At 43.2% G+C, this 20644-nt stretch overlaps 1 protein-coding gene and 2 long non-coding RNA genes across 9 annotated transcripts in view; 2 read left to right on the forward strand and 1 right to left on the reverse strand.

Moving 5' to 3' along the window:
- The window catches only part of vav2 (vav 2 guanine nucleotide exchange factor), a 182234-nt gene extending 175446 nt beyond the window's left edge, over positions 1 to 6788 (reverse strand). For all 7 annotated transcript variants that reach the window (XR_013772849.1, XM_079290212.1, XM_079290215.1 and 4 more), the window contains exon 1: positions 5730 to 6788. Coding sequence is in view for 6 of the 7 variants with exons in the window: in XM_079290212.1 (XP_079146338.1) it covers positions 5730 to 5933 (204 nt within the window). In the remaining variant the exon portion in view is untranslated. The remainder of the gene's footprint in view (positions 1 to 5729) is intronic.
- Positions 6789 to 12269: 5481 nt separating this feature from the next.
- LOC306792742 lies at positions 12270 to 13136 on the forward strand. Its single transcript, XR_013772839.1, has 4 exons — positions 12270 to 12384; positions 12651 to 12740; positions 12829 to 12933; positions 13025 to 13136. It is a non-coding gene; the product is annotated as an uncharacterized lncRNA (long non-coding RNA).
- A 4947-nt stretch (positions 13137 to 18083) lies between these two features.
- On the forward strand, positions 18084 to 19567 carry LOC306792064. The gene is made up of 3 exons (XR_013772789.1): positions 18084 to 18225; positions 18958 to 19033; positions 19189 to 19567. It is a non-coding gene; the product is annotated as an uncharacterized lncRNA (long non-coding RNA).
- The last annotated feature ends 1077 nt before the right edge of the window (positions 19568 to 20644 follow it).

Raw genomic sequence — 20644 nt, forward strand, 5'->3', positions numbered from 1 at the left:
CACGGACTTCCTACCAGCTCGGGGAACACTGCTGTTATTATGTAATCTTACCTCAGTGTGAAGAGAGGTACGATCCCCTCCAGATCAATACACTGCTATGGCCTCTTATACAACCCCTGGGATTAAAAGGACTATAATTTATTCATTCATGGATTTTAACAACCTGCCTCATGTTTTCATAGCTCTGGCCATCATTCCTGTTGGTTACGATTATCATTTTGCTGACCAGGTCCATTCCTGGTGTAATGGACCGCAGCTGATCTGTGATCTGTAAGGATCCTCTCTCGCGGTTCGGCACATGTGTGAGCGGTGGATTAATGCTGCAGTTTAACTTTTACTACTGATCGTTTAACGGACGATATTCATTAATAATAACAATCAATGCTTTTTAGTGGTCAAACCTGATAATGGTACATTATGAACTCAAAGACAAAAAACATCAGGAGGCGAGCTAGTAACGCTGCAGCACCGGAGCCAACAGCTAACGTACGGAGGTTCCATTGAGTTATTCTATGATGCAGTCGTTCTCTATTCAGTAAACATTTGTGTTGGGGGAAGGTGCTTTATGACATTATCATGACATGTCCGATGTGATATTGCAAAATCAAGTTGACGTGACTAAATAGTTGTTTGAAGATGTTTTTACAGCAATATCGAGGGAATTAAGATCCGTTTAACTTCATAATTAAAACTGCTAATGCAAACAATCTCCTTCCATGATAAAAATGCAATCTTTTATTTGCTAATAATTTGAAGTGTGTGTTTTTATGCAAACAACCACTACAGATAAAAGGATAAAATTTCAATTTTTGACGGTTGAAGGACAGACAAAAAAGATCTATATACACATACATCTCTTATATATTATTCGATAGTTCAGAGTTAAATACAGCCTATTGCCCCTGACCTGTTCTTAGGTCAGTGTGAAAGACGCACTGCTTGCTGTGTCACTGGAAGGTTAAGACTCGGGCCATTTCCATCCCTTCAACAAATAACACAGTTTTGGTGCCAGTTGTGGAAATGTCAACACACAATCCACAGGAATATCAAAAGTTAGTTAAAATGCTTTGTGCGGCCCTAGGAGCAGGATTAGCTCACACAAAGGGTGAGGAAAACCCTGGCCTGGCCCCCCCGTCAATCCCATTAGCTTCCGGTGGCAACACCCCAGCTGTGCAGCACGGGACGCGTCCCTAACGAGCTCCATTAGCAGTAGTACCTGCATCCGGCACACGCTGGGGTCACGGGGTCAGCGCTGGACAGAATGCAGAGATTAAATTACTCTTGGGGGAGGCACTGGTGGGTGGTTGTCTACAGTATAGTCGCCGACCCCTTCCCCACACTGGACACAAACAAAAGCATTTACCATGTCGTTTTAGTGGTTCGCACACTCCCTCTGATCTCATTTCAAACCCTGCAGAGCGCTTTGAGACGCGCCTCAGTCACTTAATATCCAGGGGTTTAGCCCTGGAATCTGGGCTTTACGCTTCCAACGATAAATACTATTTCAATGAGAGTTATATACTTCAACAGTTAATATTACTTTTATCATTATCACTTGAAACAATAGCTTCGAAACGCACACTTTGAACACCCCTCGACTCCTTTAATGAATGAACAAATCAACACGTTGCTATAATAAAAAAAATGTCTGAACAATTAAGTACAAATAAGTTCTGTTTCGTCAGCGCTTCCTTCCAAACACTCCGTCTACACCACAACACAACACATAGGTACTGAAGAAAGTTTAAAAGCTGAAATACTAAAGAGCCAGATAGATTTTTCTCAAAGGTTGATGGAGACCAAACCAGAACCGAAAAGGTTCTTCTCAGAGCAGAGCCAAACATGACGACCGGCGAGTTGCCGCTGCTGCTGGGAAACAAAGCTAAAGCAGTAAATAAAGAACAACTGCACGCAAAATTTCTTATTTTTTATACTTACACTGAACACTTTATCACATTGATTCTTGTTGGAATATGATGTTAATACATGAGGATTCTTCTGACAGCGGTTGTCTGGATTTGAAACTTTGGTTCAGACGGATTCTCTGAAATAGTCAAAACGCTGATGTCCACTGTGAATGTAACCTCACCATCATGCTGGTGCTGCATTGTTCACTCAATCACGGCTTGTAGTATGAATAGCAGAATTTATGAAATAAATAAATCATATTCAAAGCAGCTCCTGTAACTTGCCGGCGGAAGCCAATGTTTCCGGTGGGAGCCGGACAAAGAGGAAGCACTCTGGCTTATTGTGAGTGGAAGCGGCAAGCTCCGCGTGAGACCTGGAGCCCTGCGGAGCGCCGAGAAGCTCCAGGAGGCCTCTGAGCTCAGCCGTCAGAGATTCAGGTCTGAGCACAGGTGCTGTAAAGTCTCTACTTCCGCTGCAATCCAAACACACACACACACACACACATTCTTATCCGCCAGAGTCATCCCAAAGGCATTCACAACCACCTCACTAACGAGAAGAAAAAAAGAATGAGAAGAGCTAAGTGAAAAAAAACACACCGCAGAACACACAAAAGGCTTCAGAGAGCACAGCTCGGTATCGTCTTTCACACGCAGCCCGAGGCGCTGGATTCTGGATGTGCACACACACACACACACACTTTGGAGCTCAGAAGCACCGGCGCTCATTAAGTGTACATTCACGGCCTTGAGGTAAGGAGGCGAGCCTCGCCATCATTTTTTTTTAAAAAGAAGAAAACCAGGGATGTATTTGACCGCCTCGATGAAGGTCATCTTTGACGGCTTCTTCTTCGTAGGTTCTTCACACGCCTCCTCTCAGCGGTGAGGCAGAGACACATGTGAGCTCACAGTTTATGTAAGAAAAACTGCTTCTCATACACGTAGAAATATGTACATTGACAGCATTGATATTTACTACTAGAACAGTTACTTGTGTATTTACAGGTCAGTGCTGCATCATTTACTCCATGAATATACAACACACTTCCTCGCTGTGAGCTGGAATAACACCTTTCCACTTTTCAGCCACTCAAATGCATTTTATTCCCACCCTTATTTATTCAGTAGATTCATCAGAGTGCAAAACAAATGATTATTTTACCAAATATGTCAGTTACCATTAACTGGCCAAAACTACACAGCACATCCTCCCATTGTAGACGCAAGAAGCAGCAGTGTTTCTGCTTGTACACGTTGTAGATTCTTAAAACTAATGTCAGTTCATTTTTAAATCAATCAGCACTGAAAACACACCTGAGGAGAACACGTAAACTCTACACAGAAAGCCTCCTTTCTGACAGTTCTGTGTTTGAACACAGGACCAGGCAGGACAAATCAAACGCACCCATAACAGTCTCAAACTGCTCGCCAAAACCTCCGTCCTAAAAAGAAAGAAGAAAAACATTTAAATCTCAAACCATGAAACTCATGTTCGGAACCCTTAAAAAAGCTACGGTTGGTGTGCACACTCAACATGTGGCAAACCGGTCACAGATTCAGACGCTTGTGGACGCTCTCCATCAAAAACGTTCTCAGTGTTGCTGCTACGACTTCCCTCCGAGCTCCACAGAACGCACTCCGGCACACAGGTAATGCACCGGAGGACCAACTGGGATCATTGCCAATGTGTAAATTGGGATTAGGGTCTGTTAACAGCAGCCGCTGAGTAGAATGAGTGAGTCAGTAGAATACAAAAAGGAGAGGCACATCCCTTTTGACTGAGTGTTAGGGGTCGCACAGCATTAAAACTAATACGTGAGCACCCGAGTCAAACACAGCGGGACTAACTGTTTAACAAGCGAGGCATATTCAAGACAAAACTACATTTTAGAAGCCATCAATCAGGAGCAAATAATGGAAGGACTCCGCTTCACCTCGTCTTCATTTGGTGCAGAATCACACGCGCTCTGACCTTTTTGCTTATCGTAAATCACACACTGCTGTTCTGCTGCCAGGACTTGGTTTAACCCAATTTGTCACCGAGGACTACCCCCCCCCCCCCACCACACACACACACACACTTCCACCCTCGCCGAGGATTCACGCAGTGGGACCGGGAGCACGGGATTAGTGGGCAGATCAAAGCGTGCCATCCAGACCTCTCTCTCGTCTCGTAATCAGGGAAGGCAGCGGCCTCTGAGCTGATAAGTCCCGGCCACTGCTGGTTACTAGGCAAAAGAGAGCGGAGGACTAGGGGCTACAGTCGCTACTAACGTCAGTTATTTTGGAAGCATTTAGTCTATGAACACAGATATGCCCGTCACGTGTTCCCTCTTCTGTGTTTAATGTCCGTTTAGTGGCCGGGCTCCGATAGTATTCAACTGGAAGCCAATTCCGGATAATGTCACAAAGCCTGTGTTCTGCTGCTCGTTCAGGGTTAAAGGATCATCAGAACTGAGTGTGGATGGCATTTCTGTAGATGGACTCTACAGGATGTTGTACTACTCGAACCACACAGAAAGAAAAAACAAGAACGACTTACTAAGAAAGAGGCAGCCAGCGACGCAGAGTGAAAGCCAGACAAACAGATGCAACACACACTCGGGTTATTGTGACAGAAACGAGTCACGATGTGCCAAGACCATCAGACGAATGGGCTGTCAGAGGGCAACAGCTCTGTTGCCACAAGGATACCTGAAAACCACTGTGCAGGCGGGGGGGCAGTCCTGATCCAGTCACAGTGCCAGCTCCCAGACTTCCGTCACCGTACAGTGAATGAAGGCTCAGCGGTGCTTCAGAGCAGACTGAATGAATCAATAGGAGCGTTTGCCACAGAAACACTTCTCCTCCGCCGCCGCGGTCGTGTAAACGTCCCGTGTTCACCAGACAAGAGGAGAGCGGGAGCTTCATCGAGACTGAGATTCAAAACCCACATCGTGCCACCACGTAGACGTTACGTTTGAGTCCAACTACATACCACGATGGTTATTCCACTTTGACAGGACTTACTGTGAACTTTACTCCAAACCCTTCTGCAGTATGACATGGGTAACATTTCAAAAGCAAACCAATCCTCAGCTTTGGGTGAAAGGGAAACCATACTGGTGGCGTTTACTAAATGAAGAAGATTGGCGGCAAAATGGCATCACCCGGATGGCGCCAGAAAAGGTCAATAAAAGTAGAAAAACTGAATATTATCATCGGTCCGACTGGATAATACTCAATTTTCATCTTTTTTCATCTAAAGCAAAACGTGCCCTCCTCGTACCCCGACCCGACAGTGAGCTGCCTTACAAAGGATGCGCCGCTGAGCGTGCTGCTGATGGGAGACTTGAGACGTTTAACGACAACACGCTTGTTTGTGAAAAGATGGAACAACCGTCGAACAACACGCAGAATCTAGAGGTGTGATTAACTCGAGGTGTGGCAGTAGCTCTTGTGTGCACGGTATGGCACCTTGCTCCTTTCACCCGTGTCCTGTGTGTGCTACGGTGTGTACTGTGTGCACCGTGATATCTGTCGAACCATATCATCATCAGCGATATACTGATAGTGGCTTTTCTTGGGGGGGGGAGTGGGGGGGGCAAGAAGTGGGCTTGTTGTGACAGGAGGGATCAAATCTGTGGATCAGAATCCAGGAATTGGATGCTGTAGAAATGTCATTCCAGACCTCCCAAACATTGCATGGTCATGTCAGTGGCAAAAAACAAAACAACGGTGAATGCATGTAAGAGAGTGTGAGTGTGCGTGTGCGTGTGTGTGTGTGTGTGTGTGTGTCATCAAACAACCCATCATCTTGCTGGTTGGAAGTTCGCAGCTCACCTGTGACATCTGGGGTCTGAAATTGATCTCCTTCAGGTCCACCGAACCCGGCGAGAGGTTGTGCAACATCTGGCACAGGAGCACCCCGTCTCGCAGAGCCTGCGCCAGGTCGAAGACAGCCGCCGAGGGCCACACGACCCGGTGGTTCGGGGGCAAGACCTTGCAGTCTATCAACCACCTCCCGCATTGTCTCCACTCCTCCATAGCAGCTCCAAATGGGGGGGGGGGGGCTGACTCCCCCGCACAGAAAGTGTTTAAGCAGAGTCCTCGAACTGGCTCTACGGCGGAGCAGCTGAGAGCTGGAGGTTTCACGGCGCACGAGCAGGCACAAGTCGGCTCCCTTACCTGCGCGCGGACGTTTTAATCATTCACTATCAGCTGTGATAATCAGGCGATTTCGCAACCGTGCGTTACCGGGCTACACCCCCCATCCCAGACGCATGTCAGCTCCCCCGTCTCCGCGACATGGAAGTGAAGGCTTAGGGGGAAAAAAACACCGAAATACGGATCCAGTTTAGCGTACACGGCGGCGGCGATGCGAGCAGACGACAGAGACGTGCTACGGGAATTTTCTCCTCTTCATTCTTAAAAAGTTTGCTTTGCATATCCAATCCCCAAAAAAAGAAGAAAAGGCGTTACAGTAGCGGCTAACAAAACAGCTGGATGCAGCGGTTTTTGTCATGTACCGACTTCAGTATAGTGGCTCACATTTCAGTGAACCAAACAGCACAGCCTCACAACACGATGTAAGGGGGAGAGAGAAAAAAGCAACACAACGTTTTTAAGTCTGTTTAGTTGTCCAACCAAAGCCCGGAGTCTCCAACCGCAATTTGCATTTAACCTTTTCTCGGAAGTAAAACAACAAAAAATTGCAAAAAACAAGAACTTCCCGTAATATCCACAGCAAAGAATAAGAGAAAAGAAGAGATAACACACAGGGCAGTGTTTGCCCAACGCCGGAACCCTCTTTTCCACAACACACGGGCGAAACAACGCTCTCCGGCAGCGGAAATATTTCCAGAGGGGGGGGGGGGGATACTAAACACCAGTGTTTATGTTTATCCGGTAAACCCCACTTTGTTTGGCGCCTTTCTGCACGCCCTAAAATAGCGCTGCTGCGCGTGTGTACAGCTTGGCATGTCTGTGATTTCTGCCTCCCTTCCGTTCATGTCCTCTCCCTCTCTCTCTCCCCCAGTTTCCCTTTCCGACGGAGATGTTTAGCGGTCCCGACCCCCGAGCTGCACAAACGTGTGGAGAAAGTGCCCAGGCTTGTCGTGCGGTGTTGACTTAAGTGGAGGGCTGGGGGCTGATGAACGAGCTCGCACGTGCCGATTACCTCGCGCAAAGGTAAAACTTGACTAGAGTGGCCGCAATTTCGTTAAAGTGGCTCCATACTCCCAAGAATATGAGTTTCAGGGAATATAGATGTAAATATATTTTTGAACGGAGTTTTGGATGCGCCATCTGACGGAGAAAGCGCGCACTGCACGTGCTACCGACACGAGGGGATCATAAGGGACAGTTCAATCAAGAATAATGATGGACAGGTGTGCTTTGGGAGAAAGCAGCTCATAGTTTACAGTGACTCTGCTCACTGTGAAGTGGGTTGTTGTGAGTATTCATCTGAGTGTATTACAACAATGATTTGGGATTTTGTTTTTTATTAAAGAGGCAGTCCCCCCTAATGTTATGTGTCACATTTTATATTGCCACAGCCAACAGCAGGTAGGCCTACTGCACAGCCATTTTTAAAAGGCAATAGTATAACTAAAAGACACATTGGAGTCTCATTAGAGACTACAAGTCATGACATGTCAGCCTCTGCTGCTTCAATTTTTGCAGCTTTCTCTTGCAAGTCTCAACATTATGCACATTACTAAACTGATGGAGTGCCCCTTTAATGCAATTTTGAACCCCACCACCACAGGCATCAACACACTCAGGTATACAAACCACTCAGTTATTACGGTTGTTGATGGGCCATGCCCAGTCTGAGGCAACACTTTGGAGGCGGCATGTTTTTCTTTTCACCAGGGCCTTTTTCTCTGAAGAAATGCTGACACGTCACACCTGTAAATAGTAACATTGATAAACGTCGGACTCAGTGGAACATTGTTAAAGAATGTAGCTGTAAGATTAGCATGTCAACTTTAGCTTGTCACCACTTTGTCGCTAAAGCTACTTTAGTAATCTTAAAAGAGCAGTTCAACAATTTGGAAAGATGCTAATTCAATGTGAAGATGCCATTCATGTCTGTACACTACGTTATATTAATGTAGAATTTTATTTGATCATAGTTTGCTGCTCCAAAAACCTCCACACAGGTCTCCCAAAATAAAAGCAATTACAGGAGTATTTCATGATATACAGTGAATTGTGTTAATTTGGTTCCTGGTTTATATTTCTCTCTTTTGAAACTTTACATATCACTGATGATCAGCTCATGCATGATATATCGAGTGGAAAAATGCTCCATTTGAAATATTGAGATCACAATAAGAAGCATGAAGGCAAATCAGTCTTTAGTCCACAGGGGATATCTTGTTTGTTTTATTACAAAAGTGAAACACTGTCTTCGATAATTATGACTGGGGAGGAACTCATTACACTGAATATTAGCAGCTTTATGCAGACTGGACTCAATAGAAAGACAACAAAGTGAAGAAGTACTCAGCATCAAAGTTTACATACACGTTATCATACTCACAGTGCTTCACTTTGTTGTGTGTTGTCTTTAACTTTCACCTAAACTTGAGGATACTTTCAGTCTGCATGTTAAATATTAATATTCACTAAACATGTGCAGCACACACAGGACTATGGTGTTTATATGTTCATTTATATTGAGATACAATTTACTAACAACCTGATCTTAGTAGACTTGTTTAGGTCAGCATTTCCACTGCAGGTGAACAACACACTTATCAATACAATAAGTATTTTGTTACATATATGGTTTTATGGAACAGAAATATGGGTGAACATGGTCCGTTTGTTTGTCTAAATAAGTAAAAAAAAAAAAAAGAATATGAAATAAAATGAACAGCAAATATAGCAAACTGTCAATGAACGAATCCTCAATAACAAGAAGCATTAAAAAAACAAGCTCGGCCTATGATTGATTATTAAACTGTTAAAAAGCACAATATAACCAAACCATTGAATCTAAATAGTTGCACAAAGGAAATATTGATATTGAACAGTTTTCATGGGGTCATGTTTTAGTTGCACTTTTTGTAGTCCTTCGTTGTAGTTCCACCATGGCAGACCTCCGTCAGTGACATCCTCTGTCGCATCATAACTACGTAGCTTAGTGAAAGTGGAGTCGGGTTCTCTTCTCCTAACTCCTCATGAATTCTCCTTCACTTCTTTCAATAGATTTCCCAATGTCAGCCCTTGTTAGTGAAATAATCTAAATTGGACAATTAATCACTTAATCGTCACTAAAATCAATATGCCACCTGTTTCTTGTTAAACCCCCTCCGTCACGTCTCATTACTTCCTCAACCCCCGTCATAATCGTCCCTTCACATTTCCTCAGGGATGTAACACATTTGGCAAATTTATCTCCGGGCATAAAACTCTCGTCTCATGTTATGAGCTTCTTTTTGCACCTGAACGAGGATTTTATTTTCATGTTTTTTTAATTTAAAGATTGCAAAGCTGATTTATACATGAAGAGCGTGGACAAGTACAAGTCATCAATATGTACGGCTTAAGGAAGGATTCAAACGACCACTTAGGTCTTTACAGCTGGATATGGTGTCAGAGGCCTCTTCTTCCTCAGCTTTCTTCTCCGCTGCCCGGTTTGGGGCCGACTCCCGCCCAAATATGTTACAACTCAACCATGTCAATACGGTGTAGAGACCATGATCGCTGCCGCCCATCGTTTCTGACCCAGAGGTCCAAGCCTCCAGTTCAAGAATACAAAGCCAACATTTTAAAACCAAAATCCTGTTTGGCACAGGCAGCGTTTCATTCACACCCAGGCAGAAAAGCCTTCCCCAGTGGTTGTGGTATCTATGAAGTCATAGTTTAGCTTTCCATAAAATGTCAAAATGTCATAGTTCAGTGTGTCGTAAACATCTACAGTATGGTATGCCCTAAATAAAATAGTCATAGTATAGTATTGCAGCTTCTAAGCTAAATTGGTAGCCGCCCGCAGACGCCATCATAGACGTGATCACGTGCTGTCCGGTTCTTCAGTTTGTAAAAGTTACTCACTGATTGATGATCCATGCTGGTTCGGGTGGTCCAAAGGATGTTTGAATGGTGCATTCGAGTTGATGGGTTAAGCGTATCTACTTTGGCGTCATAAACAAAATCAAAAACCCAGAACAAACATTCCCCAAAATACACAGGTCTTGACAAATGTTCAAATCAGTGGGGAAATGAATGAATTCATCAAATAAAACTACGGTTAACCAAAACAACAAAAACATCGTCTCGGCGTCTTCCACAGCTCCCTTTTTTTAGCGCACCTGCCTTCAATAATAGCTTGGAGAGATGGGAGGTCAGGTGACGCTGTGCACTAGCACCAGAAACTACCACTAGGTGCTGCTATACTATTTATACTGAATAAATAAAAACAGTAAGAAATTAGAGCTTGCTTGAAATGTCTCCAACATACAGTATGCTGTAAAAATGTCATAAAAAGGTCAGTGTGTAATGTCATTATTTAAAAATAGTAAAGTATGTCTTAAAAAGTCATCGTATAGTTTCTCATAGATTGTCATAATATAGTACGTCATAAAGACACAGCATTGTATGCAATAACAAATCATAGTATCATAAAAAATCACAAAACCATACCAACGTTTACCAAACAGACTGCGGCGACACAGACCTGTTACTTTGTTATCTTTACGATCATGACAATATTTAACAGTTTATGCCAATGACGTCCATACAGCAGACTCTTAATATGGAAGAAGTTGATAAGGAGGAGGATAATGAGTCTGTACCCTCTGTGTTGTCCGAAAATCAAGAGGCTAAGAACACGTAAGTGTGCTAGTTGATGTTTAACGTTACCGTAAATACCGTGAACAAGTATTCATCCGATTCTAATGTTGGTTGTCTTGCAGCATGGATTATTTGTTATGGTAATAGTTATAATAATGATGTCATGTGGGTTAGTGATATTCAGAGACTGCCGTTTTAATCTATTTTTATATCATTACGTTTGCATACAACCTTCAGGGTCTCCACACAGGATATGGAAGTAAACCCCACTATGGAGGCCCGCGAGGAGCTCAATGAGGAGCTCAATGAGGAGCTCAATGAGGAGCTCAATGAGGAGCTCAATGAGGAGCTCAATGAGGAGCTCAATGAGGAGCTAGCCTCCACAGGAGGAGGTTGAGGAAAGTGAAAAGGTTTGTTCAGTTTCCAAAGCCTTTTGTGGCGAAAGTAATGCCGAATGTAATATTATGGCTAATTGTTTGGATTAAACTAAGCTAATATAGGCAAATTGTAAATGTGAAAAATATATATGTGTGTGTGTGTGTGTGTGTGTGTGGGTAGCTTATCCTTTGAATGAAACGTTTGTGATATGAGCTCCATTTTATAAAAAGTAAATGCTGCTGATTAACTCAGCATTTTCCTTTGTTGTTAATTTAAATTGGAATCAGACCCAGAAACCAATAATATCGTATATAGAAGTAGTAATTGTGATTACATTGCCAAGAAGAAACGTTTCAACTGGGTTACCATTTGACATACAAAAGCCCAGTATTTGAGTGCCCTAACGTTCCAGTGTTGCCTCTGCAGGTTCTGGAGAGACACCAACAGAAAAAGGCCGGCCAAATAATCACGGCTCTAAAACGAATGAAGACAACAGTTGAGGTACCAGTACAGAGATTGAATCTGCACCGTATGAAGAAAAGAGCCGTCAGGTAGTTGATTTTTCTCATGCACGTATGTACGCATGCCTGCACACACACGTACACACTGGTATATCTAATTCACTCCCTGTTTCTTCTGCTGGTTTTTGTTTCAGACTGCACACAGAGATTGGAAACCTTCGTACTAAGTCTTCCAGTGAGAACAAACAGTTTACAAAAAAGATCCAGCATTTGCCTGAGGAATACAAACACAAAATCCAGCAATATGAACAGATTCAGAAGAATATCAAGTAAGTCACAATCATCCTGTTTTAAGTAACGCTGACATGCCGTCGGACAGAATTTCTTCTCTTTCTTTTGCGCCTCCATCCACTTCATGCAGGCACTTTGCAGTTACTGATGCCAGACAATTTGAGGAGATGTGGCTTATGATTGATGTGGAGGTGAAGCAACTGGTGGAGAGGGTTTTGGTCATCAACTCGCTGATCTGCAAGGAGCACCTTGGTTTAGCCGGGGAGCGAACTCCCCTGGAATTCATGGAGCTCTCTGGTCCCAGCCAGCCTCAGAAACAGGCCAGGATGCCTGCCCGCCAGGCTGTCTCCCAGCTGTTTCACACCGGGCAGAATTTACAGTGTAGTCAGAGGATGATGGACCTCTCAGTTGGGCCTAGGCCGGAGACTGACACTGAGAGCATGGATAAGGAAATGTACAAGGAAGGGAAAACGGTGCAGAGTGAGAGTGCTGCCGAGGTGGAGGAAGGGAAGCAGTCTTTGGAGACATTGAAAAAAGTGATGGAGCTGCTGTGTGATGAGGCGGTGAGAAACAAGTTCATTGTTAATGTTTATCACTGGAAGAGTTTATTAAGCAGATGTGTGTACAGAAGCGGACAAGAAGTTGACACAAGTCTTTTTTTTTTCAAATGACAAATATATTTTCATCAAAACGAGTAATAACATGTGTCTTTAAGCATACAATATATCATTTGAAACAGGTTTTGGTTGTTCTAATAACTCTATTCAACCATCTATGACCTTATGTGACACGCATCTTCAACCAAAAGTGTCCCTTCCTTCTGTCTCAGGGCTTCCTGATGGAGGATAAACTCCTAAACCTACTGGCTCCCCTGGAGAAGGAAGAACAGACTGTTGTGAAGCTGGGCTCTCTGCTTTGCGTGAGTTCCTGTCGTGTCATGCATCAGTGTACTGTTGGACTGTATGGATCAAATACTGAACAACCTGCCATCTTGCCTTCTCTTCCAGTCGTTTGGCATGGAAGAGGAGGATGTGCCCAAGTTGGCTGAATTCTTATTGAAGTAGAAAGATCAGCAGAGAGATGAGACTGAGATCAGGAGGGGCAGAGATGAGGTTTGCTGTGGATTAATGCTTGTGGAGAATATGGCCTTGAGTCTTTGACATACAAGAGGATTGTAATTAGTACTATTTTGTCTGCCTGCAGGATGTTTGTGTTGAGTCGGGTGAATCCAGTCACAAGGAAGAGGATGTGGAGACCAAGTCTATGACTCATTTGTCCTCTGAACTCATCAATCCGAACCATATTCTGCCTGCTCTAAAGAGTTTCCTCGAGCAGCACATGAGGTGCAGGTAAGACCACATTTACACTAAACTACTTATTCATGAGAAATAGATGACTCTCCATCATTACTGTATCTCCACACCAACAGAGGCTGTATTAGGGTTGTCAATTGTACTGTGTGTGAGATTTGAACATGAAATTATGACACCACAGTCTTTCTCCATAAATGTGTGATGTTTATGTTTTTCTGGTGCTTTCTAAGGGAGAGCTCAGCGAGCCAAAATCATAGTTTTCATGTCGAGGCCTGGGATACTTCAGAGAATGAAGCCTACTGGGAGAGTATGGGCAATATAATCTCTGAAGACAAAGTGAAACTCTGGGACGCCACAGAGAACACACTAAAGCAGTACCTGTCAGTAACACCCATGCACACACACACACGCACAAAGCAAAGCAAACACCCTCTGTACTCACATGTTTTGTGTTTTTTTGTTTCCAGGGCCGTCCTGACAGAGATCTCTGACCTCGTCCCAGAGTCTGGAGCAGGAGAACACAGAGTCTTTGAACTGAGTATGTGTGTGTTCATGTGTCTGTTATAGTTTTCTTGTGTACGTCACATTGTTTTCCAGGTATTCAATTAGAGTGTGGATTGAAGAACTTAGCTATAGTATGGGGGAAAAAAACAAAAAACAGTAAGGTACTATAAAGTCAGATGCATAATATCATAATGTAATGTAGTGTTTCTTTTTATAATTATACATCTTGTATTCGGCAAAATGATTAATTGCTTAGTCAATTGACTGACTAAATTATGTATAGTAAGTAAATAAGATTTGAAAATGCTTTCCTTTGCCATATTTGAGAAGCTAATTGAATAATTTTGGTCCAGCAAAACAAGCAAATGTGGAAACCTGTTATCTACCTTTCTCTGGCATGTTATAGTACAAAAAGATCAATGAATTAATCAAGACAATAATTGGCAGATAAAACAATAAGGAAAATAATAGTTAGTGTCAGCCCTAGTGTATTCAAATAATCCAATCTATAGATTATATCGGGCAGAAATGAATGTGCCTCTCCTCATCACTCCAAGATCATTCATCTGACATCTTTGATTCTCTGAGGTCAGCACAGAGCCGGATATGCTGTAATCCAAACTCTACTTGGAATCAGCAGAACTGGGACAGTGTGAGGAATCTTTAGAGTATGTGTAAAAGCATTTATATTCACTGTAAAATAAAGCCTTCAATAGATAATGGAGAGGTTGCAGTTTTTATTCGTACAGTCTTATAAAAAACAAATAATTGTAACAAGTAACTCCAGTATTGGTAAGAACAGTTCATATGGGATACAAAGTGGATACAAAATCGTACAATATGGTGGTTTTATCCAGCAGCGTTGAACAGCTTATGGCTGAGCTCTGAGGGGAGAGAGTAGAAGAGCCAGGAACAGCAGACCCAGCACAGTGAAGCCTACTGCCTCCAGGCCAGGATACACATCGTCCTCAGTGGCTCAGCAGCCACGACATGCTGGTACTGGGACGACTGCACAGAGAGATTCTGAGATTAAACAGCACTCACCTTCATACATTATTTCCATGCAAAGATCTGGAGAATATGTCACAGCGGTGGAAGCGTTATTAGGAATCCCAATGCTTTTCTTTGCTTTATATCTTAAATAAAAAAGTAATAAAATTCCAAAAGTATAAATGAAAAAAAAAATTCTGTGGCCCCAAGAAGCTCATGAGACAAAGCGTGGACGTCCACTAGCAGATGCTGAACCATCAATACAGAATAGAGACACAACAGGGACTATGCATCACATTGATTCAATATGTGGATTATCACAAAGAATCAAAAAACACAGGACATGATGTTTGTCTGTCCTTTGTGCCAAGATGGTGAGCACTTCCAGGAAATGAACCTTGTTTTGCGTGGTTGACGATCGACAATGTACAGCAAGATATAACGTTAGAGACATGTTTCACATTATAGTAGTAGCAATGCCGATCGTGAACCACCGAGTCTGGCATACAGCATAAGTGGCGTGGTGCTGCCATCTAGTGGCAGCATCATATTTCCAAACATCTGTAATATAACTCAAGGCAAATTTTGAACATTCTGCGCCACACCAATATTGTGTTTTCTCCAAAAATGTATTTTATTCTGGAAAGCTTTGGATTCAGTTTTTGACACATGTTTTATTGGCAAGGCTCTAGTCTATGTTGACCATTTAGGAAATTAAAATGAAAAGGCTCATTAACTCATATCATTTTTACAGGAGAGGTATATGTTCAAAGACAACTTGAACTATACAACTGTTACTTTAGTATCAAATAGAACATAAACTTGACTTTATCACAATTATAAAACTACACTACTCCTAGGCTGGATCCTAAAACCATTTGTCAGCTACAAATGAGGTCGGCCAGGCTACTTAAAGAACCATGCAGTTGTTTTAATCAATATTAGACAACGGCACAAGACCAAAATGTCAGTTGCTGTGAAAAACTATGTGAAACATTTAAAAGGGGAACTTAGTGTCTACAAAAATCATGATATGTTATCCTAAAACACAATCAAAAACAGGTGCATAATAGATGTACAATACATAGTATATAACTGACAAATTATTAATGGAGAAATGTATGACATATAGATATATATGCACAGAGCATCACCAGGAGGCATCATATCATTGTGTATATTTTGTGTAAAGGAGGTAATGGGCTCCATGTGTCTAATACATACAGATAAGCAATTAGTCAAATAACAGCAAACTTTTTGCTACACATACACCTGGGGCCTTGCGGCCCGGGAGAGGAGCAGTTTGAGGCAAAGCAACTCATCACAGTAAGAAAGAGAGAAAAATGGCCGCCGATCTACATACTACAGCTCCCAGAATGCCTCAACACCCACCCAGGTGTGGGTGTTTAAGCCACCTAATTGAGGCAGGACTAAAGAGCTGCACGAGGCAGAGGAGAGAAGGAGAGGGAGAGAACAAGGCTGGAAGGAGCTCCGAGAACAAAGTTGGACTGGAGAACTGCATAAAGTCCAGTACAGAAGCAGACTGAGAAGGATTGAAAGAAAGAAGACCCGCTAGCCTGTAAAACCGAGTTTTTTTCTCATATTGTTCAGTTTAATGAGCCATTATCCCCACTTGAACGCTTTTGTTTGTTTTGGACTTTTGATTTAGATAGAGAGATACCTGAGTTGCCTCGTAACAGAAGAATAAAACTTCACCTTTTTCTAGGAATCTTTGATTTTTGTCTGTTTTTGTTAATTACCTTGCACCCCACCCTAGCCTGCCCATGTGACTTCTCATGACATTACACGAGACAGATGGATAGAAAGAAAGAGGGATGGATATAAAGGATGGATGGACTCTCCAAAAACTGGTTTCAGCTCTCATTAATTTGCTCTTGTTCAGTATTTTTACACAGTTGAACACAGTTGACAGTTTTTCTCTTATTCAATTCAATTTATTTTTGTACAGCCAAAAATGACAAATTTGCCTCAGAGGTCTTTACAATCCGCACACATGCGACATCCTCTGGCCCGGAACCGTCACATCGGAACAGGAAAAACCCTTTAACGGGGAGAAAAGAGGGAGAGACTTGTGGGAGAGCAACAGAGGAGGGATCCCTCTCCCAGGATGGACAACAGTGCAATAGATGTCATGTGTACAGAATGAACAGCATAACAGAGTTACAACACATATGACAGAACCACGGCAGGAGGCAAGACCATAGTCCAGGTATAACCAGGATACACGTAAAACCTGCGAGGCGAGAAAGCACACAGACTCCAGGGAAGAAGCAAAGTTAGTAATGTGTGTGTTCAAGGTATCGTGTCAGACAAAGAGTCAGGCAGACAGAGTGAGACAGAAAGTCAGAGAGACAGACAGAAAAATCACAGACAGACAGAGACACAGACAGAAAGTCAGAAAGACAGAGGGACGGCCAGAAAGTCAGACAGACAGAGTCAGAGAGACAGAGTCAGTCAGACAGACAGACAGACAGTCAACCAGAGTCAAGCAGAAAGTCAAAGAGACAGACAGAGTCAGGCAGAAAGACAGAAAGTCAGAGAGATTGTAATCATTGGGCCGTTTATCAAACAGTTACAAACGTCCTCTTTAGGTCCTACAACCACCAGAGGCTCATAGAGGTTTATCCAGGGACTTATACAACAGTTACAAACGTCCTCTTTATCCGACCTACCCCCACCAGAGGCTCATAGAAGTTAATCTAGGGACTTAATCGGGAGTCATATGCAACCCTTTATCAACGATCAATCTCTCCTTTATGGTATGAATAAAGTCAGACAGACAGTCAGAGAGACAGAGTCAGTCAGACAGACAGACAGACAGAGTCAACCAGAGTCAAGCAGAAAGTCAAAGAGACAGACAGAGTCAGACAGAAAGTCAGAGAGACAGACAGAAAAATCGAACTGAGTAGTCTTTAACAATAACATACTGTGGCGCTAGCACAGAATGTCATCACGTCTCATATCAGAGTAATGATAAAATCCCTTCTCTTCTACCTCTAACTAACTAAATCAGTATATTTGTTGCACAGTTGGTAGATGACGCGATTCTAAACACTGTACTGGTTGTAGGAGTCTCTCTGCACAATCAACTCATCACAGAATTCACTTCCTCCTCCGAACACTAGATGTTGGGCAAGACTGCCGTGTTCACACCGGTCGCGTTGATTTTTTGATGCGCGTCGAGATTACATACAAAGTCTATGCACAGACGCGATGAGACTGGCGCGCCGCGATTTTGCGATGCCGCGGCGCGTTGGACGCGTTATTGCAGTGAGGTGGACGCGGTGGACGCGTTGGACGCCGCAAAATCGCCAACGCGCGAGTTGAAATTTTTCAACTTCAGCGACATAATCGCGTGACGCTGTGGCGCGATAGCCTATCAGCGTTGAGTTGCTGCCCCCGTCATCAGTGCCGTAGCTCCTGCCGGTGCTGAATCGCAAACAACAATGGAGGACAAATTAATAGTGGCGGCTTGTAGCTTCCCCGAGCTCTACGATACGTCGTCGTATCTCTACCGCGACCGAACTAAAAAGGATATGGCATGGAGGAAAGTAGGTGAGGACGTCGGACAACCTGGTAAGTTATTATTATGTCTTTGTTACTTGATTCTAGCTATCGGTTGTAATTTACTAACTAGCTATATGAGCCATGTTAGCATGAAAGCTAGCCCAACCACCGGCTTTCACACTAAATACGTTATGCGTTCCTTGTCAGATGAGATTTGCCGACGGAAGTGGAAGACTCTCAGGGACACCTATTTGAGAAAGAGGAGAGAGACAGAGAGAAAGAGTGGCTCAGGAGCAGGGCCATCAAAGAAGTGGAAGTACTCTGCGGTTATGTCTTTCCTCAACCCCTTCGTGACTCCCAGGGAGAGTAGCGGTAACATGGGGAGGGTCGAGGGAGACAGTACCGCAGAGTACTTCACAGATGCAGGACCAGACCAGGACGACATGTCAGAGGCAGCAACAGGGCCATCTGAGATTGACAGGAGAGGTTTGTTGAAGTGAAGACACAAAAGCACAGCATAGTTAAGTCATACAGAAAATATTACTACAGCTGAAGTAGTAACGACAGGGCAAAGCAGTGCAAGAGGTTTGTTTTTTTCATTTGGCAAAGCCTGGTTCTGTATAGTCTTCATACTTATTAAAAAAAATGTTTCATGAGCGAAAATAAGTTATAATAAAGGAGCTTTCAACCCTGGGCTCCGGATCTTAAACCACTATACTGTCATAGCTTTGAAGGCAAATTACTATTTAATTAAAGCAGCACTTTTGAGTCATAAAATTGTTTTATTGTTCATGTTCAAAGATAAAACAGATTGGTCATCACGGTGAGGAAGAACCTCAAGGTGCTGCTGCTCCTCCTCCTCCTGCTCCACCCATGGGTATGTACATCACAAAAGTTGGATTGCATTTTTTTGTATAATACAATTTATGCATTCATGGTATGTTTTTCACAATTACAAATATTTACTTTACAAGCTATTGTAGTGATGGGATGCAATAGTTTCACGAAATATGTTGTTTCCATGTCATACAGGAAAAAGAAGGGCCCCAAAAAGGCCAACAGGGATCGAGAAGCAGCAGGAGATAGAGAAGCGCCTTCTGCAGGCATTGGAGAGAGACACCCCTGCTCCACCAGCTCCACCACAATCTGAGGATGAACTCTTCATGAGGAGCCTGGTTCCTTCCCTGGAAAGATTGCCACGCCAGCAAAAGGAATATATAAAATTGCAATTTCACAAATTAATTTATGATGCCAGCACTGTGGTGCTGAATTTGGAACATTTGGATTAGACATCTGGGGGACAATCTTTCCAGGGAACGAACCAGGAATTAAAAAAAAACAATTAGTTTGTATTTTGTAACAATTAGTTTGTTTTTTGTATATGTTTTTCTATACATTTTCAATAAATAAATGCACTTCATTTCATGTTACTTTGTCCATGTTCTTTATTGTAGTTTTACAAGAAAACTTAAGGATACAACTCTATATATATATATATATATATATATATATATAGTGAAGGACACACTGCTACAACATATATTAAGTAACATTGCAGGAAGTTTGCTCAGTAGTAATGTGTGGGTGGCTCTTAAAAGAGCTGTTTTGGATGTGCTTGGGCATTACACGGTGTCTTGCCATGGGAAGATCTGGAATTAGCAGGGGCTTTGAGGACAACATGCTTTCCATCCAGTGCTCCACAGCAGAGAGGAAAATTCCACCGCTCCTCAAACTGCACAGCAATTGATCTCCACTCCTCTGTGGTGAGCACAGCCACGAACTCCTCCACAAGGCAGTCCCAAATAGCTGTGGCAACATCTGGGACAATACCGGAGACAGTGGAGACCCCGACACGGAAGCTGTTTGCGATGGTCCTAAAGGAGTCACCAGTAGCAAGATATCTGCAGCACAGAAGAACATTCAATTTAACAGAGTTATTGAACATACTGTAGCTGCTAATAGAAGTAGTTTTTATTGATATGACTGCACAGCTGCTGTCATGAATAATAAACATCTTAAATGCTGGTGATTTTCGTAAGATTACGTTATTTTGAGTATTGTCGGACTTCGGATCCATCATGGATCCAAACTCCATTCAGAAAAACTATGTTAAAGTGGCTTCCTTGCCCTGTTGTGGACCGACAAAGCCTGAACTTATTTCACTCTTTCATTAATTCATTTTATGGAACTGCCACTCACCGGAGACAGACGGACAGGCGCTCCGCAGCTGAGATGGAACGCCTAGGTGTCCAGTCGACAAATCCTGGGACCGACCCGAGCCATTAGGTCATCAAACTGGCTAATGGTTAGCCTCATGTAGCGCTGGAAGCAGCAGTCATCCAGACGTAGTTCCTGGAGAAGTCTGTGAAATTCACCGAGCTGTGTGCGCCTACGGATGCTGTTATGGACCCAGAGACGACGGCGTTTGGCATTCCGACGTTTGAGGGACTTCCACAACACGTACAGAGCAGAAATTGTCCTTATTCCT

Source organism: Melanostigma gelatinosum (assembly GCF_949748355.1).
Source record: "Melanostigma gelatinosum genome assembly, chromosome: 18".
NCBI classification, from domain to species: domain Eukaryota; kingdom Metazoa; phylum Chordata; class Actinopteri; order Perciformes; family Zoarcidae; genus Melanostigma; species Melanostigma gelatinosum.